General features: G+C 47.2%; 1 protein-coding gene and 1 long non-coding RNA gene across 4 annotated transcripts; one reads left to right on the forward strand and one right to left on the reverse strand.

Moving 5' to 3' along the window:
- The first annotated feature begins 2416 nt into the window (after nucleotides 1–2416).
- Nucleotides 2417–6317, forward strand: Gm52394. The gene is made up of 3 exons (XR_003952908.1): nucleotides 2417–2603; nucleotides 2725–2940; nucleotides 5939–6317. It is a non-coding gene; the product is annotated as a predicted gene, 52394 (long non-coding RNA).
- A 1612-nt stretch (nucleotides 6318–7929) lies between these two features.
- On the reverse strand, nucleotides 7930–16543 carry 1700019N19Rik (RIKEN cDNA 1700019N19 gene). Of its 3 annotated transcripts, none has more exons than NM_001368689.1 (6): nucleotides 15730–15826; nucleotides 14865–14925; nucleotides 11208–11426; nucleotides 9664–9850; nucleotides 8343–8440; nucleotides 7930–8255 (listed from the first exon to the last, which is right to left on the reverse strand). In NM_001368689.1, exons 2-6 carry the CDS (start codon nucleotides 14917–14919, stop codon nucleotides 8125–8127), a joined length of 690 nt encoding a protein of 229 aa, NP_001355618.1. In that variant the 5' UTR covers nucleotides 14920–14925; nucleotides 15730–15826; the 3' UTR covers nucleotides 7930–8124. The 3 variants fall into 3 exon arrangements, with proteins under 3 accessions (NP_001355618.1, NP_001355617.1, NP_080484.1); NM_001368688.1 differs by lacking the exon at nucleotides 15730–15826 and adding an exon at nucleotides 15126–15421; NM_026208.2 differs by lacking the exon at nucleotides 15730–15826 and adding an exon at nucleotides 16510–16543 and having other exon boundaries at nucleotides 7932–8255.
- Between the last annotated feature and the right edge of the window lie 33 nt (nucleotides 16544–16576).

The following is a 16576-nucleotide window of genomic DNA, read 5'->3' on the forward strand; positions in this document are numbered from 1 at the left end:
CAGTAATATTCTACATATGTAGATGTTTGTGTCCATTTCAAACCTACCCTTTTATTTAAGCACAAGTGGAAAAATACTATACATGCTATCAGGTTGTGCTTTTCATTCCATAAGCTGGGTGTTATTATCATCTAACGGTACAGAAAAGAGGCTCATTCATCTGGAAGCTTGTGAATGCCACGGACAGGTATGGACCGTGTGAATAGTGGAGCCTGCTGATGAAGAGGAGGGGGCCTTCCCATCACAAGCATTCATACAATTAATATCCTTTTTCTGGTGTTTTTCTGTCTGGTGAACTTGATGGCCCATAGTGGGAGAGTCATTGTCCAATTCTTAGACTCTAGAAATGGTTTCGTTTAGCCACTTCCAATAATGGAGCCAAGGCAGCAGGGACTGATACTGGAAGTGAAGGACTTGGGCTCAGTGTCTCAGGTTCTCAGCCCAGTGTCCTTTTCCTCATGTCATTGGTTAGTATTTTCCGACTCATATACATTTCTAAACCTTATACATTGTTTAAAAATCACAGCTTGGAACCATGAAGTTGGCCATTATCTGAGTCCTACTATGTGCTCTAGAGAAAGCCACAGAGCACAGAGCTTTTGCTCATGGCCACCAATGTGTATTAGAATCATGTGGGGCTTTTCACGTCTGGGCTAACCCAGTCACCGTTTTTTTGTGGTGGACACCTGTATTTTAAAGCTCCTTAAGAGACATACAACCTAGAGGGAAACACTGAATACAGTTCTTTCTGGGTTTGCGGCAAACTCTTCTCCTTAACCGCAAACTCCTTTTCTAGGTTATGTGTGCATCTCTCCCCCCGCCCCCACCGTGTGTGTGTGTGTGTGTGTGTGTGTGTGTGTGTGTATACAATCTAGAGTTATAAATGGCTATGAACTGCCCATTATGGGTACTAGGAACCAAACTCTGGTCCTCTGTGAGAGCAGTACCTGCTCTTAACCACTGAGCTACCTCTCCAGACCCTACAGATCTTAACAGTAGAAATGAATCTTTTCAGTTGGTTCCTGGCTGTCACTGCACCACATGCCTCCTGCGGGCTCGACAGTCACACCTTACACACAGGGCAGCAGTTAGGATTAAGTAAATATGGCATGCATGAAAACCACATACCACAGTGCCTGGCACATAAACAGCAGCCAATGCATGAGGCAAGACGTGCTGGTAGACACAGTTTTTATTTCAGAGCAACGGAGACTCAAAGGCAAGTGGGTAAGACAAGCCACAGCCTCAGAGAAGGCTGTGAAGTATGCACAACCAAGGCCCAGTATTCAGATAACGTAACCAGAAGAGACTTAGAGAGGAAAATAACAGGTGTAAGTGAGCAGGTAGTCCATGGGGAGGCTGCTCTAATCTGTTACTATTGAAACAAGCGATAACAACGGCAAAGTGCCCGATGCTGGCAATGCACAGAGGAAAGGGCTTCTTTCTCATGCCTCTCACAATTCTGGTAGCTGGAGAGTCTAAATGGCAAGCACAACATGGTGGACACGTGGGTGTGTGCAGAAACAAGAGAGAAGCAGAAGGTCAAACTAATCCCATAGCAGCCTGTCCTCATGAGAAATCCATTCCTGAGACCTGACCCTCACTCATCTCTTCCAACAGTGGTGGCCTCCTGATGTTATCCTTTTCCCAAAGGCCTCAGCTCATGAGGACCCATGACATCTCAATGCCTGTGTGTTTGTGGGGGGGGGGGGTGTACACATCTGACCACATCCAAAGCACATCAAGGGAAAGTGCAGTACAAGCCCTGGAGATTCCACCTCACGTGAGTAACCAGAAGGATGCAGAGAAGACCAAAACACTCAACATATTACACAAAACTTAAACTTTTCAAACAAAAGTAAACCGGGATCCATGTGTACCAAAATAGGTAGAGCCCCCACGCCCTGGGGGGAACACAAGTAGGACCGAGGAGCTGCCGTGGAGGCCCATTTTTGTTAACTTCACTCTAAAATATTACTGCCCACCACCCAGGCTATTTGAAATATCATGACAGCCAAGAAAGCCGCTTGGAACCCTCCCAAGAGTCCAGAAAAGAGCATTATCTATTTTAATTACAAAAGAAGTTGAGATAAAGGTGATAAATTTTTTTTTGATAACTGTCAGTATGGTTTCTTAGTAGTTTAACTTTACAAAAGCCCAAATCTAACCGCTTGAGTTAGGTTTGGATTTTTAGAGGGACAAGATGTGCCTAATCCTGTAGATACTTGATGCTCCAAGGAAGGGGGATGATAGGAGTGGGTAGGTGGGTAAAAGGGGTGAGGGAGCACCCTCTCAGAGGCAAAGGGGAGGGGGGATGCATGAAGAACTCTTGGAGGGGGGATTGGAAACCGGGGGGGGGGGCAACATTTGGAATGTAAATAAAATAATTTTTAAAAATCCAACTGTAGCGAAAAGAGGATAGATAGAGACTGACTGGTTGTAGGGGATCCAGAAGATCAAGTCTGTTACTGTGTTTGCAGTTCATAGCTATGGAAGGGAAAAGGCAACCAAAAGGCCTTCAAGGGCTGCCTCCCCCAGGATGCACCTCTACCTCTATTTGAATTCAGGTCCTGACTCATCAGCTGCTGTTGCTGAAGCTCAAGGTAGGAGTCTCTCCTTCTCCCTTCCCCAGACCTACGATTGTTACATTGTTACGATTGTTACATTGTTACAGAAAACCCTCTATCAAGCCTCACCCCTGACAGCCTCACCCCATTCCCCTAGCATGACATTAACATCCCTAGACGATGTGGCACTGCCAGGCAGCCAAGGCCATGGCTGTGAGGACGACTTACTCCACGGCACTAACCCTCCCAGCCTCGAGCCGCATAATTCCATAAAGAGTCTTCTGAATAAAGATGTTAACAGCCACGAGGGTGCAACGTGAAGGCACCCTTGGAGAATCCAGCATCTTCGTTGCATCTTCTCGGCCCCCATGGGGTGAGAAAAATGAGTGCTTTACAAAGCTATTTCATAAAATGTTATGTTAAATGAATATCTTTTACTAGCTTTTAATGCTAATAGGGCCATTTATTCCTGACCTTCAGAAATATGAGATATTTTAAATGACAACGTAAAAAGTGTTCTTGTTTGAAAACCCAAGCTACTTTAGACTGCATATTATTACTTATAAGTATAGTGTATGCCAGTGGCATGCATTTCAGCATCCCATTTCTATCTGGCTGGTGTATATTTCAGCTGACATTTATTGTTCCCCTGCATACGTGTCAAATTCCTTAATGACGGCCGACAAAGGCGTAGCTCTCGGTATATATAAATTACATTTGCTACCATATAATCAGTTATCTATTAGAATGCTATTTGTGACAAACCATGTTCAAGATAAAAATGGAATTGATTTTTCTGTTATTTTAATATTGTGCCGCACGCAGCAAGCCTTTGATTGAACCTTAAACACTTTAATGCTCTGTTTTTGTGGGTGGCAGATCAGAAATGGAGTTTGTACTGTTCACAAAGCTAAAACAATTTGCAAAAACAACAAAATCGAATTGCCGAAAAAGGAGAAATATCGTCTTTATTTTCAAGCCAAGCAAACGTATTTTGTGAAGCTAGCGTTAGAGGGCATACAGCTGAACGGCTAAAGACACACACACTTTTCATTTCTGCGCCTCAATTTTCATCTAAATTAGATTTTAACTTTAATGCATGGTATAAAAAGCCTCTCCTGGGCCTTTGTTTCTGCCATCTCTCAAGCCACCGTAGGCTTTCTCCCCACTAATACAAGCTCCACGCTGGTCTTTGTCCTCCTGCCTTTTGGCCATGGGTTTGGGCTGAATTCTCAGAGCTCTAGCTGCAGGAGGCTGTGTTTCTGGAATCTTCCAGTGGGTTGTCTCTCAGAGGGGTGCTTGCTGGCCCATACTGTACCAAATCACTGACAACTAGAGTCTGGCTAGCGCCAGGCTTTTGGCTTAATTTGTTGCTAAGAGGAGAGAGGCTGGAGAGAGTTCTAAACCCCCTGCTGTTTGTCCTCCCTCTCTCCCTTTGCTAAGAATGGCATTCATGGTTCTAATTGTTTCGTAGAAATTCAAAGTACAAATGACATTTCATGATACAGGAAGAGTGTATGAATGGAAAATTTGTGTGTGTCAACAAAGTTTTATCAAAACACTGTGGCCATTCCCCTACTGACTGTGATAGTCCTTGTCAAAGTCCATATGGTCCTTCAAGCTTATAATATGTAACTGTCTGGCCCTGTTCTGGCTTGCTGTCTGCTGCTGTGGTAAACGCTCTGACCAAAATCATCTTGAGGAGGAGAGGGGTTATTCTAGCTGGAACACTGGTCACAATTCCTTATTGAGGAAGTCAGGTAAAGAACTGGAAGCAGGAACTGAGGAAGGAGTAAGGCTCCTCTTGCTGGCTAGCTCACTAGCTTATTCTTAGCTAGCTTCCTTATCCAGCCTCGGTCCAGCTGCCTACGGAAAGTACTGAGGTTTGAACTCTGGAGATCTGCTGCCTAGACTGCACACAGCTGTGCTTGAGCAAAATCAAAGCTAAGATTGGGGTCCTCTTTACTAGCAGCTGGTCACATTGTGGAACCTGTGACAGGGACAGGGAGTGCTGGTGTTCCCTCTCAAGCAGCCTGGAGGGGGAAGGGCTATCAAGTTTGTACAGAAAGCAAAGGTGACCCTAAAACGAGGACTTTCATTGCCACAGAGAGCAAGTTATATTGGCAAGAGGCACAGTTGGCTCAAGAAATTGTTTCTTCCTCTTGTCTTCCTCCTCTTCCTCCTCTTCCTCTTCTCTCCTCCCCTTCTCCTCCTCTTCCTTCCCCTTCTTTTATTCCTCCTTTTCCTCTTCTCCTCCCCTCCTCTTCCTCCTCCTCTTCTCCTCCCCCTCTTCCCTTCTCCTCCTCCTCCTCCACCTCAGGTAATAGAATTGTTTTTAGTGGCAAGAGTGAGCTCATTATGGATGCAGCTTGTGCTAATAATGATAATTTGCTCGAGGCAAGAATCACCTGGATACACCCCTCCTGGCCGACAGGAGCTTTTGGAAATTATAGGCTAGAGGGAAACAGCAAGGATGAAGAGCAAGGGAAAGAATGGCAAAGCAGAACGGAGGAGACAAAAGGGATGGCAATCCTGCACCCTGAACTTGGTGATGGTGACCTGGCAAAGCACAGGCTGCTCAGGGTTGGACTTCCTCTACCCTCTCCCCCTCTCTCAGGGTTGGACTGCCTCTAACCTCACGACCTCTCCCACTGGGTTGTTTTCCAGGGGGCAGGAGAGGAGTTGTTGGAAGATTAAGGTTTTTTAAAAAGTTGCGGCAAAATGAATTAGTCAAAGAAATTAAATATTGACACGGGCTTTGACTCCTGGGAGGAGAGCAAGTGATTAACACGCCAGTTTGTCATCTCCTCCATTTCCCAGCAAAGTCTCCAGTAGTCTGACGCAGCTACCTGCAAACTGTAGATCATGAGAGGGGTCGAGCAGACACACCTCTCAAGTCTCTCATCTCCGGGAGCTTGATGGAGAAGCAGCAGCAACCGGAGCCACACAGTATAGCTCAAGCAGCTGCAGGACACACTTCCTGGTTCCTCTGTGGGGTTGTAGTATCACTCCATCAGGGTTAAAAAACCCTGAAGAATCCTACGGATCTTGGAGTGTTGCTTCAGCTCTTTATAGAGAACAGTAGTTTCCTTCTGCTGAGACATGGCTTCCTTTTGCCTTTAACCAAAAACTCCAATATGTTTTTGGAGGTATTTTTATTTATTTATTTTTTTATGTATTTAGGCACTCAACACAACTTACGGGAGTTGGTTCTCTCCTTCCATCATGTGGGTCCCAGGGATTGAATTTAAGTCATCGGGCTTAATGGCAGGAGTCTTTACTACTGAGCCATCTTTCTGGCCCTAAAAATACCTTTGAACCAATTCATATTCATCCCGTAACCCCTGTGTGCTTTTTTTTTTCCCCTGCAGAGAACTCAGCTATGCACTGTGCAGCACGGATGACCTTGCTTCGTGAGGAACTCCCAGAAAAGGCTGTCTCTTTAGGCTCTGCGAGTCTCTGAATGTTTTGCTGCCCATGGACAGACTCTTCCCCCTCCAGTCTCTCTCTGATTCCTTTTGGTTCTGACAGCTGCCACATGAAATCAGAGAGCCACCAGTCAGAGGAAAGAGGCAGGAAGCCAATCCTAGGGACAGAACTGTGTTGCTTAGAAACAACGACCTCAGAATACAATTGACTTGGAAACGGGGTCTCTGCGGACTTGATTAGTTTAGGATGACATCAGGTTGAAGCACAGTGAGCTCCCAGTGCCAACGTGGCCAGTGTCCCTGTTGAGGCAGTGTGTCAACACACAGGAAGAATGCCGAGTGACAGGAGGAAGGCCACATGGTTTGTGGCGACACCAGTGCTTGAACATTGTCCTTCCAAGTGGTGTTATTGTGAAATGGTGAGGCCCACGGAGGCAGTGGAGCCTCCCTGGAGGAAGCATGTCACTTCAGGGAGGGCCCTAGGTTTTCTGACTGAAAATGTAATGTGTCTGGCCACCTCATGCTCCTGCCTGCCATGCTTTCTCCACCATGATGCATCCTTAACCTTCAAACCCTGAGCCTCAGTAAACCCTCCCTCCCTTGAGTTCTATCTTAGTTATTTGGTCCCAGCAAACGAAACCTACAGATCTGGACTTCCTGTGTGGTGATGCCACCCAGCTGGGTACTGTGTTTAAACAGCCTGGGTAATCTCACAAAGCTGGTGTCTGCCAACTGGAGTCTCCTGGAGGACTTGAACTCTAGAAAAACAGGGTTGGAGACAGGCCACACCAGGACCCATGATGGCTGACAAGGTTAGTCTGGCTAGAGAGATTGGAAGAAGAGTCTGGCTCAGCTACATAAGGCTTCCCTGGTGTTAGGAAGAGACAGCCTGGGTGAACCCTTTACTAGGTCAACACATTGGAACTCCCACTACCCACCCCCATAGGGCTGGGGAGCTGTGAGGAACAGGCCCAGAGCAATAGTGGGTTTGTGATGTGTCCAAACCCCAAAAATCTCATCCTGAGATCTGCAGAAGTAGAATAGCTGCCACACTGCCCTGGCCTGCATGCCCACCTTTGCCCACCAGAGGAGGTCATGTAGCCTGGTAGCCAGGTTAAACTTCTTCTAACCTTATAAGGTCGTGTCCAGCAGCCCCTGGAATTCCTCCTGGCCCCAGCCAATAATGTACTGTCTTCTGCTTGTACTGCAATGCTAAATACTGGCCCCCAAGTCCTGGTTGCCCCCAAGGATGTCTGTACACAAATGATGCCATGTAATCTTGTCCCCCAAGGTATCTCTGATTGGTGAATAAGGATGCCAACAGCCTATAGCTGGGCAGAAGACAGATAGGCAGGGTTTCAGCTCCCGGGCTTAGGGTCTGAGGAAATGGAAGAGGAGAGAGAAGAAGGTGGAGAGAGGAGGAAGCATCCATGGGGTATACGAATCAAAAAAAAAAAAAATATATGGCCACAAGGGCTGGCCAATTGGAGTTAAGAGCTGCCCGGATGGAACATGGCAAATTAAAACTTGGGGTTATTGATGGGGAAATAGCAGAAAGGGTAGATATCTGCCCAGCTCTAGTGCTGATTAAGGCTTATTAAAAATATAAAGATTATGTGCCTTTTATCTGGGAACTGAATAACTAAAGGCAGGGTAGAAGCCCTGAGTTGAAATTAAATATTTTCTATAGCAGTACAGTTACCCCAATAGCAGCTTACCCATTCCCCAAAGGTTTGAATAGCCTTGGTGCCTCCCCTAACCCCCATTAAATGAACTGTGTCACTGAAGCTGCCTCCAAAGAGTCTGTTCTCACCACCTGAGGTCTCTTTGTTCCCAGCAGTCTGGCCTTGATTTCCCTCTCAGAATCACAGAGTATGATCAAAAATCCAAAAACAAACAAATAAACAAACAAACAAACAAAACAACCAACAAGCTTAGTACGCTGAGATGTAGCCTCTGAATCCACAGACTGTCTTAGGAGACACTGCTAATTACTGGGGGCAGCAGTTAAGGAATTCTTATTAAATCACCTCATTGCCCAAAGAGGGTGAGGGGGCTGATTTTGATGCAAGTACAACAGGTGTCTGTGCTCCCTTGAGGCTTACATCTCCTAGGGAGGATGCAGGGCTCTAGCTCTCGGCAAAAGCCTTTGCTAAGGATGGTGGCTCCCCATACACATTCCTGCTGCATGACTGGCTGGACCACTGAGCACAACCACAGGGCCTGGGAGCTTGGGGGTCCTCACTTGGGGGTGTTTGACCTGGAAGAGAAAGATTCCATATGAGCTGCACACAGGTGACCTTGCTGAGCAAAGGGGTCAGAAGGAAACACTGCCTCCCTAGCTTACCTGGCCCAGAGAATTCTGGAAATGCGGGTGAGAGACCTTGCAGCTGCAAGATTTTTGAAGAAGGGCTAAGAGGCTGGGCAGCCCTCACATCGTATGTTCTAAAATAAGCAGAAAGCATGACATCACATCTTTTAATATGAGGTTTAGCATGCAGGTCCTGAGCAAGCACAGTGCATTCGTTCTAATCTTTATAACCCACCCTAAGGTTTGTAAATACCATCCCTATTTCACAGATGGTAAACTGAGGCTGAGTGCTTCCCTATGCACTGCTCCGGTGTCCCTGCCCGCTCCCTCCCTCAGCATCCTGAGAGCTTGCTTAGAGGTTCTAGCAGGGAGCACAGGAGATCAGTCCTCTTCCACAAAGCAGACAACTTCAGGAGGAGAGAAGAGACCAGAGGAAGAGGACACCACCCAGCCAGCCAGATCTCCCAAATCAATTCCAGCAATAAATGGGGTGACAGATGTTACAACCAGTCACCCCCATTTTTTGTTGTTTGATTAATTTTTTTGAGACTGGATCTCCCTATGTAGCCTTGGCTGTCCTGAAACTCACTATGTAGACTAAGCCAGCCTTTGCCTCTGGATTGCTGAAACTATGGGTGTGCACCATCATGCTTGGCTTCCCTTAGCATCTTAAGTCTTAGGCCAGTGCTGAGACAGGCAGTTGTGATGGGACTCTAGCTAGCAGGAGCATTGCAAGCACAGCTCTGGCAGGCCTCGCCTGTATCCCCTATTCCCTCTGCTTTGCTAGAAACCATTAGATTACATATCTAAAGCCAGCCACCAAGGTGTATTCCCTTATTTGGCCACTTCCCCCTCCGAAGCCTGACTACCAAGGTCCAGCTATCAAAGAATTGAAGTCCAGCAATTGAAAGCCCCCTTATGGCTGTCCAAATTAACCTGTCTAGTCAAAATTAAACATCTGATCCTAACTCGAAGTTTCCCCTTGCACCTTTATAAATTGCCATTTGCCTATGTGCCACATCTGTCTCTTCTTTATCCAGAGGCAGTCCTCTGTCCACCCCTCCCTCCCTAGACAAATGGTCCTTCCCTCCTCTCCCTTGTCATCACCTCCCCACCACCCTTGCCCATCTGCTTTGTCTCTTATTCCCTGCCCTTAGTTCCTCTGGGGTAAATAAGTCTCCTTTGTGCTGAGAACTTGGTCTGTTTGTTGCTCCCAGCCCTTCCAAGGCACAGCTGGGGGAGATGTGTTCAGAGCTGGGCTGACACTGTATGAGTGTCCTGCTGTCCCTGCCCTACCCCTGCCCCTGGTTCTGCTCCCTAGGCCCTGCAGTTTATGTGTGATGCAAGCTACACTTACTGCTCATATGGCTTCAGCTGAGCCCTCTTGGCTTGCTCCACCAAATCCAGGAAGTCCTTGTAGCACTTTTTGGCCATGATGGTATACCTTGTGGCATAGCCAAATTCAGTGACCCTAGCTCTGGGCAGGTAGCCTGCCCAGCCAGGGATAGGGGGCTCCTGCAGCGGTTTCTTCTCGTTTTTGCATTCTGTAAAGGAGACAGCAAGGGTCCTGAGAGTTTCAGAGAAGCACAGTGGAAAGAACTCCCAAGTTCCCTGGCTTAAGAGCAGATATCCCAGGAACCTCTAGGCCACACCTAGGGCCTCACTGTGTGCCAGCTTCTCTCCTGATTTTGCCTTTCCTTCTCTCAGCAGCAGCCTTGGAAGCACATGCTACTGATAGCTCCATGTGTTACTTCTGAGGCAAGTCCTGAGGCATAGCCAGGAAGCAGTTAAAATAGGTCCAGGGCACACCCGCTCTTGGACCCTAAATTCAGCAGAGTCTCCAGGTGGGAGAAAGCATATCAGAATCAGAACCAGAAGGCCCTGCACATTAGGTCCTGGTGGTCACAGTGATTGTCAGGGTGGCCTTGGCTAGCTTCACTGCCTTCTTCATGTGCTGGAAGAACCAAGTGAGACACTGAGTTCCAGATCAAAGCTGGACAGCTCCTTAGGGGATGCCTAGTCCATCTGCTCTGCACGTATAAATTATTAAACATTGTGGATAAGTATCTAAACAACTCAGTATTAACAACTAAGTGTGACTCTGTGGTGTGTGTGTGTGTGTGTGTGTGTGTGTGTGTGTGCCGGTGTGCGTCCACATACTTGTGGAGGCCAAAGGTCCACACTGAATGTCTTCTTTAGACAGTCATGCCTTATTTTTTGAGGCTGGATACAGCAATGGCTCTGGAGATCAATTTGGCTATGCTAGTTGGCCAGCAAGCCCCTGAGACCCACCTATGCAATGATGACAGTCATGGGCTGCCATACCTGGCTTATTTACATCTGCTCTGCGGGGGATCAAATGTGTCCTCAGGCTTGTTCAGTGAGCACTCTGCCAACTGAACCATTCCCCGGCCCTCCATTTCTCTCCCCTTTAGATATACAAACAATCCAGTTTAAAATTGCATTAAATTGTCACTGCGTCATCGGTCATTCTGTGTGAAACCCCTTCCTGCAGAATTAGTATCTACAGCAGTGGGATTCAAATCTAGGACAAATTGTCAGCATCCTTGCTGTGACCCCTTGAGGGTAACTCTAGGGGCCTCTAGTGGAGAATGACTGAGTCATCCTCACAGGGCTATCATGTCTGCTTAGAGAACAAAGACAGCCAGCTTAGAGAAAACTCTCAAAGTGGAATCCACAGATAAGCTGATGTTGAAAGGGCTCTGAGGGAGCTGTCAGCCTCTCCCAACCGCCCCCATGGGTCCCTTCCCCTCCCTATGGACTCCTTCCCCTCCACATTGGTCCCTTCCCCTCCACATGAGCACTAGGTGCTCATTCGGGCTGCACAATGGCCTGCTGGGATCTCACGCAGGTGATTCGATGATTTGGGGAGGGCCATACCCAGAGTCAGGGGGTGGTACTTCTTGGCATACTCATGCAACACCCACAGGACCGTGTCCTCAGAACAGATGGGCTTCAGGGGTGGGGTGTTGGCCACAGAGCAGTTTAATCCCTGCTGGTCCTCCTTGTATCTCTGCGTTCTCTCCTGGAACGCTTTCACACAGGGATTCATGCGGTCCTCGCTGGAGCTTTCCTGGCAACTGAGCCATGGTATGAAGCCTGGGAGAGTACAGGGAATCACAGGGAGTGAGCACACGGGCTACAGTCTGAGAGCCTGCCTCTGTACCCGCCACCACAGCCCTCCATTTGGCTCCCCTCCACCGCCACCAACGCTGTATTTTTCCAGAGGCCATTAATACAGTCGGTGTTGTTGTTTGCATCATAGCTCGCCCCTCCCAAGGCTGCAGAAAAATGACCTTGAAGCTGGGGAGGGAAGGTCCATTTCAACAAAGGCGAATGACAGTCACACACTTTGATGGCAAAGCCCCCTATGTCAGGCTGAACAGCAAATGGGGAAAGCGTTTAATGGGCCCAAATGATAGTCTGAGGAGTAATTGAAATTATTCATCTTTTTTTTTTAAGCTTATTTTCCTTGACACTTCCCAAATGCAATCTGGGATCTTTCTTGCCAGACCATAGGGAAATTGCAGGCCCATTAAAAGCAAGACTATAACATAAAAAGGTAAATTCATTATCTGTAAGACCCACCCCCGGGACAATTTTTCACCATTTCCCTCAAAATAACATGTAATCATTACAATTAGTAAGGGTAAAACACAACTATTTATTTAAACTGGATGCTGAATCCCTAAGTGTTATAGCATCGCCACAATAAAACCATTTAACAACAATAACAAAAACAAAAGGACTGAGGGGACTGGTGAAGAACTTAGTGTTAAGCTGCAAAGTAAATAAATGTCTCTCCATCCTGAAGCACACTGTTTTCACCTTTGTTGCTTAAGAAAGAAAACCTACTTAACACCAGGACCAATGTGACCATTGTAGTCCCCAATAGCAAAGAATACCTTGAACCTGGTCTGCTGGCCAGCCCGAGTCTGCTTCTGCACGGGCATGATTTTCAGAACCTCATCCTTTAGGGATGCACCCAGGACTCTGTGTGGAGAGGCTACTGGGGGAATTGGCAAGCCCCACACTGTTCCATGCAAGGTGACAGGCCGCTGTGGCTCTGTGCTGGTGCGTCTCATCCCTGCCCCCAGAGGCACTGGCATTGTCTCTGTTCCTGTGCCCAAGAAGCTCCTGATGATGGCCGGTATAGATGACTGCTACACTTCAGCCAGAGGCTGCACTGGCACCCTGGACAACTTTGCTAAGGCCACCGTTGATGCCATTTCCAAGACTTACAGCTACCTGACCCCCGACCTCTGGAAATAGACTGTCCTCACCAAGTCTCCTTATCAGGAATTCACTGATCATCTTGTGAAAACCCACACCAGAGTCTCTGTTCACAGGACCCAGGCTCCAGCTGTGGCTACCACATAAGGATTTTGTACAAGAAAAATAAAAGAATTAAGCCTGCTAGAGAGAGAGAGAGAGAGAGAGAGAGAGAGAGAGAGAGAGGAAGGAAGGAAGGAAGGAAGGAAGGAAGAAAGAAAGAAAGAAAGAAAGAAAGAAAGAAAGAAAGAAAGAAAGAAAGAAAACCTACAACCAAAGAAAACACATGGTTGGCCTTGAGGTTCCAGCTGCATATGTAGCAGAGGATGGTCTAGTCGGTCATCAATGGGAGGAGAGGCCCTTGGTACTGTGAAGGTTCTATGCCCCAGTGTAGGGGAATGCCAGGGCCAAGAAGCAGGAGTGGGTAGGTTGGTGAGCAGAGGAAAGGGGGAGGGGATAGGGGGTTTTTGGAGGGGAAACCAGGAAAGGAGATAACATTTGAAATGTAAATAAAGAAAATATCTAATATAACTAATATAATAAATACATGAGAGAGAGATAGAGAAAGAAAAAGAAAGAAAACCTGGCTTTAACGGTGAATGTAGCAGCCCTTACTCCTGTACTCAACAAGAAAAGCACCTTCTAGAAGAATCTAATCTACTAACCTTGACAGGGCTGAAGACCAAAATCCCTCATCTGTTATGGTTTGAATGTAAAGTGTGTCTCCACAGGCTTGTACATTTGAAACTTGGCCCATGATGCTGTTTGGGGGAGGTTGTGGAAGTGGGGTCTGGCTGCAGGAAGTGGGTGACTGAAGGCGGGCTTTAAGGTTTATAGACAAGTACCACTTCCTGTCCTCTCTCTGCTTCTTGATCCATCATAATGTAAAGTCCCATCCACGAGCTCTTGCTTCCAGGCCTTCCTGCCCATGATGGGCTGTACCCTCAAACTGTAGCCACAAGAAGTTCCTTACACTGATCCTTATCAGGCGCTTGGTCACAGCAACAACTCGATACCAGCTATTGCCCCAACTGCTGGGCAATCAGCCTTTGGAGGAGACACAGAGACCTGGAGCTCTTTGGGAAGTGGCACCTCTACCACCAGGACCTGCTTTTATCTTATGTATGTGTATTCACATGCCTGATACCCACATACCTAATGACACAAGACATCTCACTGGGTCCTGATGAGGACCGAGATACTTACACAGGTGTGTATATGCTGCCTTCTTTAATCACCAGAGTATCCCACGTGATTTGGTAAGTTGTATCCCCCAAATACACATATCCAAGTCCTTAATCCCTGATAGGCATATCAGGTTACAAGTATAGGTATAGGCATGGCCTTCTGAGGAAATATGGTCTTAAAAATATAATTAAGGAGCTAAAACAAGATCATTCCATGTTCAAGCTGTCTTCAAAAACGAAGAGACTGGTATCCTTAAGAGAGAAGAGGGGGCGAACTGGAGACTCAAACTCACAAAGTCCACTTGAATCAAGAGCTGATGGGGCTGGTTGCCATTTCATAGAATCCATTCCTTACACAAAGAAGGTTATTTACAATCACGTTGACAGTAGACAGTGGGGTGTGAACTAAATCTGAACTGTCGGCAAAGCCCATTCTCTTATTGAGCCAGTGGGGCTGGCTGAGCCTGGTAAACCTTGGACTATTCTCTAAGCATAGGCCCTTCTGAGGACAGCTAAGTATGAAAACCCAGGGCCCCACTGAGCACATACATCACTTATTGGAATGCTCACAGTTCTCAGTGACTCAGAGACCTGCAGTGGAAGAAGCGCTAAGAACAGAGACCAACTGTTCTCAACTGTCAGAGAGAAGGGCTCTTAGACATAGAATTTCAGGGCTAGATCCTCAGTAGGGCAGGTGCTTGGCCTCCCTGTATGAGAGAGACACAGGAAGGAGTGAGAAAAATGAGAACCACCCTTGTGGGAGACTTGGGGAAGCCCAACTTGGGAAGGACAAAGCCCCAACTTCTGCACTGCTTGTCTGTCCTCAATCACTATGTGTGTTCTTACCTACAAACCACTCAGTGGGTGTTAAATGCTTCTGGTATGCCTAGCAGGTCCTGAAAGATCTGGCCTAAGTGATTTCTCCTCAATTAATCCAAAGCTAGCTGTCACCTTCTTGCAGCACTGGGTGCCTTCAATGTGTGTCTTAAAAGCTGAAGTACTTGCACTAGCCCAGTTAGACAAGGGCAACGCTCCAAGACAAGCAGAGACCAGGACCACTGTCACGAATGCTACTTACCGCAGTATCCTGGAGTGATGGGCAGCTTTCTCATGAAGGTCTTGGGAGACTCCATTTTACTCTGTAGTGAAGGGAAAGAACCAGGAAGTGATCTCAAGAGCCCCCCCCCCCAAGGACTCACTGCACATGTGCAAGAGTTCTTGAGTGTAAAAGAATGACTTTGTCAGGGACTGAGACAGCTATACCACCATCCCACGCAAAGCTAGTTGGCAGAGTTGCTGTTAGTTATAAATCAGAGACCTAGTACCAAGGGTTCATTACCTTTTTATGTGTCTTGCAGATCTCCACCTATGAATGTCTCACTTTCCAGAGACACCCTTCTTACCACTTTCACCTACTCACCCACTCATCCATCCACCCACCATCAACCTAATAAAACTATGTGCATATTTAGCCATGAAACAGGACAGAGTTGTCAATATAAAGATGAGCAAGACCTAGGAGCCACCATGTAAGAAAGAGCTCGTGTATGGCTCATGAAACTGGCATGGGGAGAAACGATAAGCAGCTCATTTCCCCGCAGCACAGTCTTAATTCAGGCAGACTCTGGTTTTGGTAGCAACTTGTGTTGCTAAGCCCCTTTACTCTCAGAGTATCTGACAATGCCTGATGTCATAACTAGGGGGACAGGATGCTACTGGTATCTTGTGACTAGGTCCCTGTTCCACTTTATTCAGTGAATATGAGACAACCCCCCCCCCAAAAAAAAAACAACAAAGGCTTAGAGCTTAGAGCACAGTTGTCTTGGGGGTGGATCTGAAAACCAAAAAACCAAAAAACCCAAAAAAACAAAAAACTGGCATGGAATCCAAGGAGTGGAGGAATGGAGATAGTAGGAGCCTATTCTAATACTAGATACACTCACCAGGGATAATCAATGGTCTCCCACAAGGAGCCAAGGTTTGTCTGTGGATTCTGTAGTGCATCTATCCTGCCAAGCCAGTGCATCTCTTTAAAGTGATACTTTTGAGGCCACAGTCTTAATTAAGTAGAAAAGAGGGTGGGGGTCACAAGTCAGTTGTTGAAGCAGTCCAACACAATGGAGTGCAGCCAAGAGCAATGGAGGTGGGACACATTCAAGGACCACTTAACCTCTGGCACTGTGTACCTGACGCCCAGGAGGAGGCTGGGTTTAGACTCCCAGAACCGGCTGGGAACTCATGTCCAGCTCAACACAGATCACTACTAGCCAAGTTCTCAGAACCTTTACAGGCAAAAAGCAGAGAATCCTCCCAACAGATCCATAACACAAATACTGCCCTACTGTTAACACCCATTTCCAGGTAATGATTAATAAAGACAACAGACACTTATAGAAAACTAGCTATGGGTCATAACTGAAGGGAACTGTATTCTTATTTATACTCTACAGTGTCATAGGGCTGTCTATTGAGGGAAAACACGGAGCATAGAGATATGTTGTTTCAACGCTTTGGATGGGGGCACGAGGGCGGAGCAAGGGCTGCTAAATTCCCAGGGGCAGGAAGTGCTGAATGACTGTGGCCCTTGGGTGGTTAGAAACAAGCCATCCTGTAAGAGACAGGGGCAGGGAGGCACTTGGAGGGCTTCGGAAGAAAGGCAGGACAGGGACCAGGAGAAGAAAGGACCCTTCTCCATTCACTTCCCACGGGGCCCCTGCTCTCACCTCCGCTGGCTTGAGCATCCCCAGGGAACCAGGCGGCTCTGCCTGCCCACAGGCTCTTCCAGACCTT

Source organism: Mus musculus, chromosome 19 (genome assembly GCF_000001635.26).
Source record: "Mus musculus strain C57BL/6J chromosome 19, GRCm38.p6 C57BL/6J".
In the NCBI taxonomy this organism is placed as follows: Eukaryota; Metazoa; Chordata; class Mammalia; order Rodentia; family Muridae; genus Mus; species Mus musculus.

What these genes read in the sequence shown, in the direction of transcription:
- 1700019N19Rik (NM_026208.2), bottom strand. An exon ending in CAGCTGAAGCCATATGAGCA is followed by an intron (nt 8,441 to 9,663) that starts GTAAGTGTAGCT and finishes TGCTTATTTTAG; the next exon opens with AACATACGATGTGAGGGCTG. An exon ending in TCCAGAATTCTCTGGGCCAG is followed by an intron (nt 8,256 to 8,342) that starts GTAAGCTAGGGA and finishes TTTCTCTTCCAG; the next exon opens with GTCAAACACCCCCAAGTGAG.